The sequence below is a fragment of the Hypomesus transpacificus genome, chromosome 9, assembly GCF_021917145.1.
Source record: "Hypomesus transpacificus isolate Combined female chromosome 9, fHypTra1, whole genome shotgun sequence".
Lineage (NCBI taxonomy): Eukaryota > Metazoa > Chordata > Actinopteri > Osmeriformes > Osmeridae > Hypomesus > Hypomesus transpacificus.
Genome location: NC_061068.1, coordinates 18,650,969 through 18,667,504, shown reverse-complemented (window position 1 = coordinate 18,667,504; position 16,536 = coordinate 18,650,969). Strand labels below are relative to the sequence as shown.

Below are 16,536 nucleotides of genomic sequence, written 5' to 3'. Positions count from 1 at the left end.
AATATAAATTAATCAATACATAAGTAACATTGATTAATGCATAATGAACTTATTTGTATGTATAAATATATTTAGTGATATATTTAGTTAATTTTAATTTTCTAAATATGGCAGGCTTGGTCTTCCAGTCTAGAGCTCCTCTCAAACAGACTTCCTGTTTATTCAGGTGTCCTTATTTATGTGAACTAATTAACAAACTATGAGTTTTGTCTGTGGGTTTAGGCTGAATAAACATCTGATTGGTGGACCTGAGGGACACTGTAAAATCCATGTTGACACTTGTTGTAAAATGTTTGCTTAATTTAATTTATATAGAAGGACTAAAGGACAATGTTAACTACTTACCAAACTCTGACGCTCTGTGAATAGATATCTTATTCGACAACCATTTTCCAACTGGTTATCAATCTAAATAACATGAGACATAATCCAGGAATTACTTTAATGCTACTGTCAGCATGTTGAATATCTGACATGAAATGCAATACAATGTACCCATAATTCTTATCTCCAGTTTTTTGTTGAAACCCAATTTCTCATGAACAGAATAATCTACTTAACAGCCATTTTTCACTGTCAGAGATACAGTGCCCTCCAAAAGTATTGGAACAGTGAGGCCAATTCCTTTATTTTTGCTGTAGACTGAAAACATTTGGGCTTGACATCAAACGATGAATGTGAAACCAGAGATCAACGTTTCAGCTTTTATTTCCAGGTATTTACATCAGGATCTGATGCACAAATTAGAAAATATCACCTTTTTGTTCGAACCCACCCATTTGTCACATGAGCAAAAGTATTGGAACATGTGACTGACAGGTGTGTTTTGTTGCCCAGGTGTGTCCTATTACATACATTATTCAATCAATAAATACCACTGAATGTCAAAACTCAGGTTCAGATTGGGTAAGATAGGTTTTGTCTATGCAGACTGTATTCAGAGGTGAAAACAACATGAAAACCAGAGCGCTGTCTTTGGGTGAAAAACAAGCAAATGTGAGTCTTAGAGAAGATGGAAAATCAATCAGAGCCATTGCAGAAACATTGGCCATAGCCAGTACAACCATTTGGAATGTCCTGAAGAAGAAGAAAACTACTGGTGCATAAAGTAACAGACGTCGAACAGGTAGACCAAGGAAAACATCAGCAGTTGATGACAGAAACATTGTGAGAGCTGTAAAGAAAGACCCTAAAACAACTGTTAGTGAGATCAGCAACAACCTCCAGATGGCAGGAGTGAAGGTATCACTATCTACTGTTCGCAGAAGACTTCATGAACAAAAAAACAAGGGCTACACCAGAAGATGCAAACCACTCATTAGCAAGAAGAATAGGAAGGCCAGGCTGGAATTTGCCAAAAAGTACAGAGATGAACCTCAAAAATTCTGGGACAAAGTTTTATGGACTGATGAGACAAAGATTAACTTTTACCAAAGTGATGGAAAGGCTAAAGTTTGGAGAAAGAAAGGAACTGCTCATGATCCCAAACACACAAGCTCATCTGTGAAACACGGTGGAGGTAATGTCATGGCTTGGGCTTGCATGGCTTCTTCTGGGACAGGCTCATTAATCTTCATTGAGGATGTAACACATGATGGCAGCAGCAAAATGAACTCGGAAGTCTACAGAAACATTTTGTCTGCCAATTTAAGGAAAGATGCAACCAAACTGATTGGCAGAGCCTTCATCATGCAGCAAGATAACGACCCAAAACACACTGCCAAAACAACAAAGGAGTTCATCAGGGGCAAGAAATGGAAGGTATTAGACTGGCCAAGTCAATCTCCAGACTTAAACCCTATAGAGCATGCATTTTACCTGCTTAAGAGGAGACTGAAGGGAGGAACCCCACAAAACAAACAACAACTGAAAGAGGCTGCAGTGAAAGCCTGGGAAAGCATCAAAAAGGAAGAATGCAAAAGTTTGGTGACGTCAATGGGTCACAGACTTGCTGCAGTTATTGAAAGCAAAGGATTTGCAACTAAATATTAAGTCTTATTCACTTAAATATGTTTTAAGTATATCTGTTCCAATACTTTTGCTCACATGACAAATGGGTGGATTCAAACAAAATGTGATATTTTCTTAGTTGTGCATCAGATCCTGATGTAAATACCTGGAAATAAAAGCTGAAACGTTGATCTCTGGTCTCACGTTCATTATTTGATGTCAAGCCCAAATGTTTTCAGTCTACAGCAAAAATAAAGGAATTCGCCTCACTGTTCCAATACTTTTGGAGGGCACTGTATGTAGCCTAGACTGGAGTGTTGATGAAAGGAGAAAAGGCCAGTGCATGGGGACATGTGGGATGTCCTTACCAGGTGATTGATGTTCAGAAGGTGATCTTTTGTCACAGAGTGCCGACATGGACCAGGGACGCCACTCCACGCCAGGGTTAAGCACAGGAGCAGCAGGAAGCACAGATGCCTAGCCTGGAAGTACATGGGAGTTACTGGGACTTTATGACGACAAGACACAAGTTTTGATCCTTGCAACCATTTTCTAACCACTTATGTTGAACACAGTAGCAAAACTTAATGACCCCATTGTTAAAATAGAGGCCTTGTCAAGGAGTAATTGTCAAGTGACTGACATTTTGCACATAGACTCTGGGATCTGCAAGACTGCCAAACAAGTCAAAATACAGATTAATAGAATTATAATACTGTATATTTAGACACTTCTGGTGTGCCAAACTAAATAAGGTGACATAATTAATAAAATAAGTGTTAAAAGCCTATAATTCCAACTATACCTGGCTAGAATTCTCACATTTCCATCTCTGGTTTAATGTACAATGTACCGTTTATACATTATAAAGTCCATTGTACATAACTGTGAAATATACGTTTCATCGTCTACAGTAGTAGGGTGATCATATTAAGTTTTTCCAAAAAGAGGGGGTGTAGTGACTTTAGTGGTATAGCCTAGCCTGACGTTGTCATACTCTTAATTCTAGTCAGAATATGAGTCTTATAACTCTCCGTTGGGCTGTCACTATGGGGCGTGTTTCAACCAAACTCGTACAACAAATGCCTCTTCGCTTGATTGGATAGACCTACAACCAATCAGAGCAACATAATATGTTGTTTGCTGAAAACGAATTCAACCCAAGCCCTCTTTTGTGACGTTGTTGATTACGTTACTGTTGATCATCTGTCCATCATCGTATAAAGCCCGCCCTGATAATTTCATTGGTCCGAACAGCTCCTGTTCGGACATAGTTTTTCCCCCAAACGTGCCCCCCCCCAGACCTAGCCTGGCTCTGCCCTCCTACGTAATTCCGCTCAATTTGGATTTTGCTTCTGTACTAGGTCTGGGAGCTAGGCTCTGAAGTCGGTTTCCAGAAACAAATAGTTTGTAGGTCCAATCAGCGAACAGAGGGAGTAGCTGAGAACAATGACGTTAATGTTGTACACTTGTTTGAGCAGTTCAGTAATGGCGGCGGAGAAAGATGCGAGCGAAACTATTCTGCGGTTGTGGCAACGCTGCCGAATATATGTTAAAGCCGGAGGAAGAACATTCCTTGCTGAGTTTTTTTGGTGGCCATGATGTTGTGGCCCTCCTCCACACGGGGTTCGGGAAAAGTTTGATTTTCCAGCTAGGCAGCTAGCTCCGTTACAGTAGTGGTGAAAGAGTTGGCTAAGGCAAACGCTTGCGATAGGTTATGGCAAATCAGAGTGGCTCTGGGCGGATCCAATAGTTTTAAACTTCAACAGAGGACCCGCCTTCAAGGAAGTTAACGTTTGTCGAGAGATCCCAGACCCTCTGTACAAATGAAATGTACGAGGGTCTGGTTAGGACCAGGCTACCCCAGACCCAACTTCCCGACCAAATTTTTGGTGGGCGGGGATAAGTTGGGCTGGCAGCCAGGCTAGTTTTAGCCACCACCCAAGCTAGAAACGGGTTTTGGACGCACACAGTTTGAATTGAATTGACACTGTTTCCTTGGCATAATAAGCATTCTCCGATCCAGGAATCTTGTGCAACAACTTATATTTATTGTTCATTCAATTTACAAACTGAAAAATCCACACTACCTCTATGTGAAACTCAGGCCCGGCGGAAAAACGCATATATTTGCATGCGGTTTGGCCTTTCATTTAAACGAAAGCTGAGGTTTTATCACGCAAAACGATCATTTCTAAAAATTCCGGCCAAAGTGGAGATTTCTGAAAACTCAGTTGTTGTGTTTGCGTGTGCACTTGCTTAAACTGAGTTTTGGTTCTCAAACGTCACAGTATGCGATTAAAAATGCATCACGTCATGTGAGCGTCCTGTTTGTAGTAATGTTCTGTAATGGGGTCATTTATTTGTGAATTGCGTTACATTTGTGAATCACGAAATACATTTGTGAATCACAAAATACATTTGTGCATCGCGTTACATTTATTTGTGAATCATTCAAACAAATGAACCTCGCGCCTGAAAGGTAAAGGAACTCGATCGTGTTATTCGTAGTTGTTGTTGATTTTGAGGAACAGCACCCTTTTCTTAACAGCCGTCAACCTGTTTCTGATGCAGGTTCACGGAAGTCCTCTGTTTTGAAGTGTCGGCTACACACCCGGGTATGAGGCGTTACCGTGAATTTGTCCCAGCTGTGGATAGCGACGATCCACTTATGCTTCAGCTCCTCATCGACAGGAAAAGTAAAACAAAGTTGCATGGCACTGTGGCACACAGCAGTGTTCGGAAGTTGTACCAGACACTCTCTGGTATTTACACTTTGACTTGTTCATGTCAACTAGCGTAGCAGCTAACGTTATTTTTTATTTTTTTGCAATCACAAAACTAAGGAATCAGGTAAAAAGTAGTAGCACATGAACATCAAGTGAACTAACTTACATACAAATTATACAACATACGAAGCAGCATCTTTACATAGGACTCTACCATTTCCACAATTTTTATACTTTTTTTGTTATCCAAAGATCTAAGAGACTTCAGTAGAGATTTAAATTCTATGAGAAAAGGCACAAAATTAGGTGAATTTGAGAATTTCTGTTTGTGAATATAGAATTTGGCATACAGAATGACTAAATCAATTAGAGGTCACCATTACCTGAATTATTGTAGAAACATATTATATCTTTAAGGTTAAAGGTATAGATAGAGTTGGTTGGTTAAAAAAAGTAAGACTCCAAGTCTGTCCAAAACCTTTTGGATATTTCACACTCAAAAAACAGATGACATTTTAAAAGTGTCGGCGACATAAGCATAAATTAGGCTTAACTATGCCAAACCTGTAGGCGGCACATTGTGGGACCTTACGCGAGCGTCAACGCCCGGTTTCATTGAAAATGAATTGGAAGCCGATGCTCCGTACTGCGCTGCTCCTCTGTAGTGCACACGCACCGTTAGTGTCAACTACAGCGGAGCGGAGTGGCGCAGAGCGTCGGCACACCAAGTTTAAAAGGATTGGAGCAATGGTGTGGAAGTGCATTCACTCGGAAAAGTTGACATTTGGGCGTGGCCTGTGGTCTGATGTAGGCCAGTCTGTGTTTGGGCCGTAGTTGTGGCATGTTGTATCAATTTGCCAAATTTAAAAACTTTTTACCAATGTGTTTATGAGATAAATTACAAGAATAATAATAAATATAGCTGCAAGCAGCGATGCGGGTTCCTCCGCAAAATGGCAAAATATTATAAACATGTACACTGTAGAAGATCGGGACTTGGACAACAAGAGAGCAAAACTACTTCATGTTTGGTCAACAACAATAGGCTGAATGGGGATTTGAACTCATGAGCATAAGGTACTTGTCTCTAGCCTCTCTGCTACACACCAGCCACTGAGATTTTATAATTAACAAGAGCACATTATTAACTTTCCATAGAATGTTGAAACTCTTCTTAATTGATTTCTTTCCAGACTCTCACTCAACTAATATTAGTCATGTGGGCAACTGTGCTGGGGCAGTGCTCATATTCAGCTCCTTGCAAGAATAGTCTACGACTGTTTAGCAGCCGATTCTCTGGTGCGATTAAACTACACAACATACTCAATCAGGGTGACCAACAAGATTATTATAACTAACCAACAATAACATTACAAACATCCAACTGAACGAACACTACAACTGAAATCCCTCGCACGGCTTTTGAAACCAAACTATTTTCCACAAGTCTTTGCGTTTTTTGACATGCCGCACTGCATGCTGGGTACCCAAGGGTGCCGACTGCATGATATGAGTATTAGTGTTTGGTCAGCTTTGGGACAAAGGTTAAGAAACGGTTGACATTTCAAGGTGAAAATGCATGAAATTGCGCATGGTATTTCAGAAAGATGTCTGCCTGTTTAATTAAACAAGTAATCAAAATTATGACAGGCCAAAAGGCTGTGCCTGGATGCGAACCTGTGACCTTGCGCTTTGCAGGACAGCATTTCAACCCATTGAGCTACCCACAGAACTGGGAAATGGAGGTCAATTTCTGTATAAAAAAAGAAAGCTGTTTCTCCTGTAGCGTGGTTTGTTCGATTTGGCCAAAGTTTAAACAGCTGTAATTCAATAGTCTTTTGACATATCAAGGTGAAATTGCACATGGTACTTCAGAACGATGTCATCCTGTTTAACTAAACATATTTTCAATTTAAGACAGACTCAAACAGTGTGGCTGGATTCGAACCTACGACCTTATATTTTGCAGATCACCGTTCCAGCTCGTTAAGCTATTCTCAGTGTTTAATACTGTCACGTTCAGTTACTTTACAAAAAAGTAAGCTGTTTCTCCTGTGGTAAGCGTTGTTAGATTCAGCCAAGGTTGAAACAGCTCTAATTCAATCATATTTTGACATACCAAGGTGAAATTGTTTATGCTACTTCAGAGAGATGTCTGATGATCAATATACTTCATTCGAGCTAATTCAGTTGTAAATCTGACACTACCATACATAGACTCCAAGTAGCTAGCTACTGTTGTAAACCTGGCTTGTTTTGCAGTGGTTTACACAGTCTCACTTAACATATGATCGGAGTGTTGTTATGGGCTCAAATAAACACCCATTGCTATGTTTTACAACCGGAGGTTTGACTGGAACACTACAAACCGTTCTGTCCAAAAAAATAAACAATGTCCTCTGACTGGTTTCGAACCTACAACCCTTTGTTTATCAGCACAACATCTCAGCCAATTGAGCCATTGCCAGATCTGGAATCTGCCATGTTCAGTCATCAACTGGATAATAAAATAAGATGTTTCTCCGATGGGAAGCATTGTCAGATTTGGTCCAAGCTCAAACAGTTGTAATTCAGTCATATTTTTACATATCAAGGTGAAACTTTGCAGGGTACTTCAGGATGGTGTCATCTTAAAGCGATTTAGCAGTACAACGCTTCAACCCATTGAGCTACCCGCAAGGCTGAGAAATTCAGATCAGTTTCTGTCCCCCCCCCCAAAAAAGATGTATATCCTGTAGCATGGCTTGTTCGATTCGGCCAAAGCTTAAACAGCTGTGATTCAATGATTTTTTGACATATCAAGGTGAAATTGCGCATGGTACTTCAGAACGATGTCATCCTGTTTAACTAAACATGTATTCAAATTTAAGACAGATTCAGTGTTGCTGGATTTGAACCTACGACCTTGTACTTTGCAGGTCACCGTTCCAGCTCGTTGAGCTATTCTCAGTGTTGAGTATTGGCATGTTCAGTTACTGAACAAAAAAAAGCTGTTTCTCCAATGGCAAGCATTGTCAGATTTGGTCCAAGTTCAAACAGCTGTAATTCAGTCATATTTTGACATATGAAGGTGAAATTGTTTATGGTACTTCATGGGCGTGTCACCTTAAAGCCTATTAGGTTTGAAAACCCATCATTCAAAATGAACTTTGATTTAGTGACACAAACATATTGAGGCAATGTGGAAATTTACATAAATACACCCCTTTTAGCTATTTAGTATTTTATTCAATTGCTATAAGTAACGTTTTTAAATACGTCAATGATACATATCTGTACAAAATCTCAAGTTAATTAGACCTTTGGTTCAAGAGAAGAGGAATTTTGAAGGTTTTCCCAAATTATCACTGTACAGGAAAATCGATCAGGCGGACCTTATGGCTCCTTGAGGCTTTTTTGTTCGCTGACGGAGGAACCCTAATAAGAATACCAACAATAACAATAGGTTACATTTACATTTATTCATTTAGCAGATGCTTTTATCCAAAGCGGTTCCAAGAGAGAGCTTTACAAAGTGCATTGGTCACTGATAATAACAAGATAGCCCCAAAGCATTGCGGGTAGCCAAAACAAGAAGCACACATTGTGAACAACCAAAAAATAAGGGCCAAAGGGAAGAACCATAAGAGCATGTAGATAAGCAAGGTACAATTAAACAACATGAATCTCTAAGTGCAAGTGTACCTGTAGAAAAAGCAAGCAACAGTAAAAATAAAAATAAGATTTAGTAAAATAGAATATTTCGCAGCGAATACAACAGTTTAAATCAGTTACCACTAACCAATAAGAGCAACAAGTCTCTAAGCAAGAGTCATTGTGATCCTTCAGGAAACTAGCATTGGGTTCAGCAAACCATTCCTAAGTACCGTTGTACTCCTGGAACAAGTGCGTCTTGAGCCTTCTCTTGAAGGTGGAGAGACAGTCTGTGTCTCTGATGGAGGTGGGGAGTTGATTCCACCACTAGGGGGCCAGACAGGAGAAGAGCTTGTGTTGGGACTGGGCGGTCTCGAGCGGTGGGACCACCAGGCGGTTGTCTGAAGAAGACCGTAGGTGGAGGGTGGGGGTGTAAGAGAGACTTGATGTAGTCGGGTGCAGTCCTGTTCACTGCTCGGAAGGTCAGTACCAGGGTCTTGAATCTGATGCGGGCCGTGATGGGTAGCCAGTGGAGGGAAATGAGGAGCGGAGTAATGTGGGAGCGTCTGGGTAGATTGTAGACCAGGCGTGCCGCTGCGTTCTGAATCCTCTGAAGAGGGCGGGTTGCACATGCTGGGAGGCCGGCGAGCAGCGAGTTGCAGTAGTCTAACTTGGAGAGGACAAGTGCTTGGACAATCCTAATAAAGTTTCTAAATGATAGGCCTACCGATCATCTTATTTTGACTAAAACATAAAAACAATATTACAAGAAGCTAAAAAAAACATTATTGCGCTCAAATGAATGCAAAATAAATGTGTGCGCTTGCAACTATTGATGTCCCTTTCAAAGCTGATATCAAACTCGAGTTCCTCAAATGTTGTTAAGCAAGGGGAGTTTCTATAGCCGAGTAGTGCATTGTGCGCAGCACGCTTGGAAGAAGAAAAAAGGGATATGAAGTAGAGTTTTATGTCTAACAACGCCCCTGGCACAACAGCACAAAATAAAACAGTGTGGAGACTGTGGACTGAGTGTAGACATCACAACTCAGCAGATGACTTGGAAATAATTTGTAGAGCTCAAAAACAAAAGAAAATACATCTTGACTTGGAACATAATTTATAAGAAGTAGAAATAGTGGATTCACGGGGCTCTTTAAATTGTGGTCGCGCTCAAAACTTGAATATAGGCCTACATCCCAAACTCCAAAACCCAAATTTCGGCAAACATGTCATCTAAAAGCCTCTGTAAAAATGTGTTAGGCCTGTTGTGCCCTCTCTTTTCGTGTCCCCCAAATGTATTGTATTCGCAGTCTGCTGCAAACTATAAAGGACATGTGAATGGTCAGGGCTCTCAAGTGTCACGCATTCGCCGCGAGAGTCAGACCATGGTAATCTCACGCTAAACTTAATGAAACTTGATAAAACTTGAGAGCCCTGAACGGTGATGTTTGTAAATGTTTTTTTCTGGTGATCAATGATGTTCTCATTGTTATCTGCCTCACACTGAAGCTGTTTCCATACGTGGTTTTTCCACTTTACTTGTCGACAACTTTTAGTGGAGCCTGCTGCAGCATTACCTGCTTGTCTAAATTTAACGACTTTTCCCCTTTCCTGGTGACAAAAAATCAAATCTAGCGTCAAATCTACTAGCAACCTTTAGCGACTTCTGGTGAGATTTTTTGGGGCAACACTGTGCTTGTCAGTGTCAGACTCTGCAACCCGGTACTTCAGAAATTCTGGTATCATACAGTTTTTTTTGTTTGAGTACCGACTTGGTACTGGAGTACCGGTTTTTGTCTTAACACTAGGGAAATTCAGTTTCGTTATTTAGAAGCAAATTTGCTTTTATAACCGATATTAAGCTGCTTTCAAAGGACAACATTATAACAGAACAACCATGAAGTGGATATACTTTCAGATCAGCTAATTTTGTTGCATAAATGTATGTGTTTACTGATGTCAACACTACCTGCACATTGTAAAAGTACAAGCGCTGAATGGTGTATTAGGCCTACAATTATGACAACTGGCTTGTTAACGAGTAGCTATGCAGGAAGTAATAGGTAGTACTACATTAATAACAGACTTAATACTATTAACTAAGATGGAACCAAGATTAACCATGCATTAAGTAATAGCTAATTTAGTATAAAGGTAGTTCCTTGGTAGGTATTTGATGACTAAATATATCCTAATTTAGAACTACTTGTGAACTATGACCAATTAAGACAGAATAACCAATTAATTACTAATCATAGAAGTAACATGTCTAAAAAGTGAACAATTGTGTTTTTTTTACTCTTAACATGGTCATAATATTTCAGAAGCTTGTGCCTCAAATTAGTTCTTTGTGGAACTAAGTCTTTCTGCAGCTCCGAAAATGTCAAATACCGGCCAGTCCATTTTCCAAATCCAGTCGACTTGCCTACACTATACATTAACGAAACCTATTTGTCCTGAAATCAATGTCATGTTTAATCATTGTGCCAAACAAAGAATGTTTAATTCAGACATATTTTACACAGTGCTTTATTCTTTCATGTGTAGCAGTGAAATCCCTAGATTACACACTGGATTGTACACAAGGACCAGGTCAAGTAGGTCAAATGAAGAGGGTGAGGTTGATTATTTGATGTCAAGGTCAAAAATTCTATGTGTTTTAGTTTAGTACATTACAGACGTAAATCCAATTGTTGTTGCACAGACATTTTAACATATTTATGTTTATGTCTTTGTAAAAATGTATGTTTGTCAAAAATGTATGCGTGTTTTGGTTTGACCCATCGCGCGTTATCTGTGTTCTCGCAGTTGGATTGTTCTTTTTGACCTGACCTCCAGCTAGCGAGGTACGTTGTCTTCGGGTCTGAAAATTGTTAGAGAACTGTGGTGAAATGTCGGGTTAATATTCATGTTTTGTAACCAAGTCAATATTGTAAAATGTATAGTAATGTATAATTATTAGTGTAAATATTAGAGCTTGTTAACAAGCATGCCTGTTGTGACTTGTGGGGACGGCGGTTGATGAGGTTCCCATGTGCTCACTCAGGTGGCCGGGAGCTACTAGCGAGGTACATGGAAGGGCTAATTCTACTGTCCCTTCATGTATAGACCAATTATCACCCTACGTCACACAACTGTCAAGCAGGCTCAACTGCGCATGTGGGTTGCAAAAGACAAACTTCTCCCCGTTAGGAGTCAGTTGGCTGAGCGGTGAGGGAGTTGGGCTAGTAATCAGAAGGTTGCCGGATCGATTCCCCGCTGAGCTACATGATGTTGTGTCCTTGGGCAAGGCACTTCACCCGACTTGACTCGGGGGGAATGTCCCTGTGCTTACTGTAAGTCGCTCTGGATAAGAGCGTCTGCTAAATGTAATGTAAATGTTCTATTACTCTTGGAGTGTCGTTCAGGTCATCATATATCTCTGGCCACTGGATTGCAGGTATACTTGATATTAACTTTTTGAGGCTCTTGGCCTTTGGACAAATACATTTACGTTCACTTGTCTATGCACAAAAGTCAATTGACCCCGATACCCTTAAATAGCCTGTCCAAGTGATTGGGCAAAACTAGCCTGGCTAACGGAGGTCGCTTTCTCAGGCAAATGACGAATGAAAGAGACAGGTTAAAGAAATCCGAGGTTCTGGCTATCTTCACCAGACTCGTATCTACATTAGGCAGTCCTCCCTGACGTTTCTGGTGTAGAATGGAGTGAAATACAACATTGTGCCCACTGCCAGTGAGCGAGTCTGACTGAGGCTAACGTCAAAACAGTGTAACTGGGATGTAGTCTCACTCAGATTGCCAGTTTAAACAAATCAGAAAAATAATAGGACCAGCTGACTAAAAGCAGAATTCCCATAACTCTTGAAAGCTGCCCTGCTCGACTTTTTAAATGTAGAATTGACTGTAAAAGTGTAAAATTATGAACTTTGTGACATGAAGTGAAGACATGGTTGCCGCTCGACTATGCGGTCTGTACCGGGCGACATTCTCACTCAAATTTCAAGACTTTCGTGACCCAAATCAAAATTCTGATGCGACAGATCATTGGGTAATCGCTTTCTCTCCTACAGGCATGACATCCTCGACGCTTTTGGTCTTTTTAAATCTAACTATTTGTATTATCCGTGTGGTCCTTTTGCCATTTAAAATGCTATCCTTTCCCGGTTTTCTGCAGCCACATTGTGCGCGCATCCCGATTGTTTACAAACAAATAATTGGTCTATAGGTATGTCTTTTATTTTTGTCCGAATTGTGTTTTATTGGATCGTGTAGTGTGCTGTTGTGCACTGAATGTGTGTGCACAGCACCGGTCGTTATTGATGCATTTATCTGTTAGATTGTTCTTTTTCGACCTGACATCCAGCTAGCGAGGTGGCCGAAAGCTAGCAGCGAGGTACATGGAAGAGCTAATTGTACTGACTCTTCATGTATAGGAAGATAAACCGACTCCTGCAAATCGACCATTGTGGCAGTGTCTTCAATCAAATGACTGTACACAAATTACGTAGGATTTTCTTTTTTACGATTTCATGGAAATCTTCCAGTGCATATAATTTTATAAAGGTTAGACCCAATCATTGCACTTGTTTTATGTTGTATATAGTTCTTGCAGGATGACATGTGGGTAAGGTATTAACATGTTTTTCACTTTGAAATAATGGTCCAAATCACTAGTAGTTACTGCGGGATGACAAGGTAACGCTTGAGTAATTAGTGAGGAGTTAACAGGTTTTTACAAGTAATATAATAACTCATTTAATTTTATATTTGACACATACTGTACAGCAGTCGTTCTCAAAGTGGGGTCCGCGATGGCCACAAGTAAATTATTGCGACATTTCTAACATACAACTCAGAAAGAAGAAAACAGTCAGTAGTTGCTTATTAAAATGGACTACACACGTTCCGCATTCAGACATCGCAGCCTCTGTATGGGTTGCACCAGAGCCTCTCTGGTTGTACAATGTGAAGGAGTTCTTCCCTCCCAAATAAAGGTGGTTGGGTCCATAGGCCGTCTTTTCTAAAAAGTTTTCTCAGATAGGCTACCGATTGCTGGGCCGAGCGGCCCAACCGTAAAGATACGCGTCAGGGAGGATGGATGGGAGCAGGGCCGGAGTGATGGCATCACTAGACAAAGTTTTACCAATTGAAAAACGGCTGTTTATTTTAAGTTCGGTGTTAATGTAGTACTACCTATTACTTCCTTTGACTTTTGGGCGTTGCCTGTGGCTGATGCGCCCCATATTTGGACGTAGTATCAATGCGTAAATTTGAAAATGTGTGACGAATAACATGTTGAGTTATTGTTAAATATTGTTATTTTTGTTATTAATAATAATAATACAAAACTAAAACAATAGGTTTCCTCCTACCGGAGGAACCCTAAATATATATGAGAGAGAACAAAGGTTGTGGCGCCCAAAGGCAAGGCACACCCAATTACAAAAAGCTCATAAATAAACGCCTTTTAAATCATGTTTATTGCACTGAAAAAAGGTCAAGCTTAGGGCTGCTAGAACATGGAGGCATTTAGAAGAAGCAACAGTAGTGACTCATGGTGTCATGCCCTCCACCTATGCCCCCTAGTGGCAGCTTTTTGTCTCTCACTGTTTGTTTTACTGTGTATGCTTGTGGTGGGTGTGGCTTTGGTCTCCGGCCCCGCTGACATCACTCCACACTCAGCACACTCCGCACCTGTCTCCCATCAACTCATCAGCCTCGCAGTATATCAACCCTGGTTTTCCTATCGTTCATCGCCAGATTGTTGTTTTGCCTACAGAAGTCAGTTTTTGGCTGCAGTAAACTCTGACGCTAACCCAGACTCATACAAGTTTTTTATCGCTAACTTTTGTCTTGCCTGTTTCCAGTCTCTGTTCATCTGCCAACCTGCCCGACCCACCCTGCCCATGCCTGACTGGACATTGCCTTACCATTTGCACTATGTGCAATAAATAAATACTCTGGAACTTACCTCCCCATCCAGTATATGTGTTGGCTATAGCGTTTGGGTGCACTATAACCACCCCCGTAACACATGGATTATAAATTTAGCTCCATTCTTCACCCTCAGCCTTCAACTTTTTATGTGCTATTGAGAACAATGCTTCTCTCAAGGAACCGATTTGAAATAAATAATACACACCACTCATAATGGTATGTGTAGAAATCTGTTCTTTTCACATTGTAACCAACAGCCTGCAATCTCATGTAGAACTGTTACGATTAGAAGTCTTGACAACACTTGCCTTTAAGATTACATTAACAATACAACATAACAATAGCTATAGTAACACCATTGTAGTTACAAAGGATCTGCTATTACACTTCATAATGGTTTAGCAGAAACTTGGTGGGTTGGACTTTCTAGAGGTAAGTGAATGTTATAGCTTCTTGGTAACACAATCTTCAATTGCCCCTTTTTAACATCCACTTAGCCCCTTGCACCCTTTCCCCAAATGTGGGCCTTATTACACTTTTGTAATAAATTGTACTTTTAAGACTATAACATGTAATAACAATTCCGATGTACCTACCAAATCGTTTACCACTGCTATGTTTTAAATGGTAGTCCATTTAAACTTTCTGTATTGCAAAAGTCTTCTCTTGGCACCAGACCCACAATTCCTAAATATAAGATTATCACCGCAGATCTGGATTGCGTCTCAAATAACAGTCTCCGGTCTCAGATATTATAGGAAGATTATATAGGAAGTATTTACCAACTGAACCATATAGTAGGCTGTTTTGTCAAGTATGAAAAGGAAAACATTTCACAGGCTTGTCATCTGTCCACTGAAACTCAATAAAATGAAACAATGTTTGTTGTGTGTTTGGACAGATGAGAGGGTGGAACTACCATGTACCATGTATTACAAAAATACATACACTCGTTCTAGCCCAAAAAGGCTGAATCCATAGTGGGAGACTCAGCTCCAACAGGGGGAAATCAAACCGTGATCCATGAAACAGAAAACTGTCTTTGGGACTCTCTTTCTTTCTTTGACATGTCCCCCTAAAGCCTGTATCTTAGCTTCTATGTTCTCTCTTCACTGTAAATGTGTACTTTAAATGTCACACAAGCTGCTCTGCTCACTTTGCGAAATACATTTTTTAACATAACTGCAAATGAGACTCAAAAGAGTCTGTTTGAGAATGGAACGTACATAGATCATGTTTCTTGGCAGGCACAGTTTGGTCCTCGCCCCATCACACGTTTCATAATGCATAACTTGAAAGGTTTCGTTGTATAAATCAACAATGGTTTCAGTTCTTTCAAGCTTTCTTGGACCTACTAGCTTATTAAGGATCTATGTCTGTACAGATGTTAGAGACAAGGAAAACAATTCCATTCTCTCCTGTACCCAAAGTCATCCAAGAGAGCTCTCAGGATGTCATATATACTGCAAAGCTTTGGGACTGTTTCTTTGAGGGAAGTTTGTGTTTCAACCTTTTGACAATCCCATTTAAAAATGTTCCATGTCTGCCACAAAAATATGAAACCAGAGAGAAGCATCAGAAAGAAAATGTCATAATATAACTTAGGTAAAACCAAATAAAACCAAAAAAAACAAAAATATGTTTGAGCTTCAGCATTATGTGGGTAGCACAGTAGGATGTAATATTGTAGTCCTGTCTTGAACATGACTTTTGATTAATTTGGTTTCCCCCGAAGAATATACAGTATCTACAAAGAATATTGCAAAATGTGGGTGTTTTTATGCACACACTTCCTTTAGGATGTCGACACTTTAAAATGTTTGTGAGTATATTGCACTACCCTCCAAGAAGAAAACATAGTTGAAGTGCACATTAAATACTCACTCTTACCTTGGGTTTGTGTGTGTTCATCTGGCTGACCTGGGCAAATTGAAAATAGAGTCCACTTTTAGAGTCATTGAAGCAGAGGTCCAGTCTTTGGCGAATATCAGATTATATTACATTCAATGTGCCTGCCTATACAAAGTAAAGAAAAGTTGGGAGGGAACTCTGTGCATGGCCATCTTTTCGTCTGAGAATGCTAGAGTGGATAAAGGGGTGTGTGTGTGAGATAGTGTAGTGCCATAGTGTATTCATACTTTGTAGAGGGGCTGTCTTAAACCCCTCCTAGGCTTTCTTTCTTCTCTCTTCTTTTCAAATGTTGTCACCCAAGCTATATAGGGGGGGAAAGTTAAGACGATTCTAAGGGCCCCTGAAAAATTGAAAAACTAATAGAAATTATACT

General features: G+C 40.2%; 1 protein-coding gene across 1 annotated transcript in view; it reads right to left on the bottom strand.

Annotated features, from left to right (window-relative positions):
• csf1a (colony stimulating factor 1a (macrophage)) overlaps positions 1–16,304 on the bottom strand; it is a 42,419-nt gene extending 26,115 nt beyond the window's left edge. Inside the window, exons 1-3 of the mRNA XM_047025990.1 lie at positions 16,143–16,304; positions 2,319–2,432; positions 346–408 (exon numbers count right to left, since the gene is read on the bottom strand). Coding sequence (XP_046881946.1) covers positions 346–408; positions 2,319–2,432; positions 16,143–16,163 — 198 coding nt within the window. The 5' untranslated portion in view covers positions 16,164–16,304. The remainder of the gene's footprint in view (positions 1–345; positions 409–2,318; positions 2,433–16,142) is intronic.
• Between the last annotated feature and the right edge of the window lie 232 nt (positions 16,305–16,536).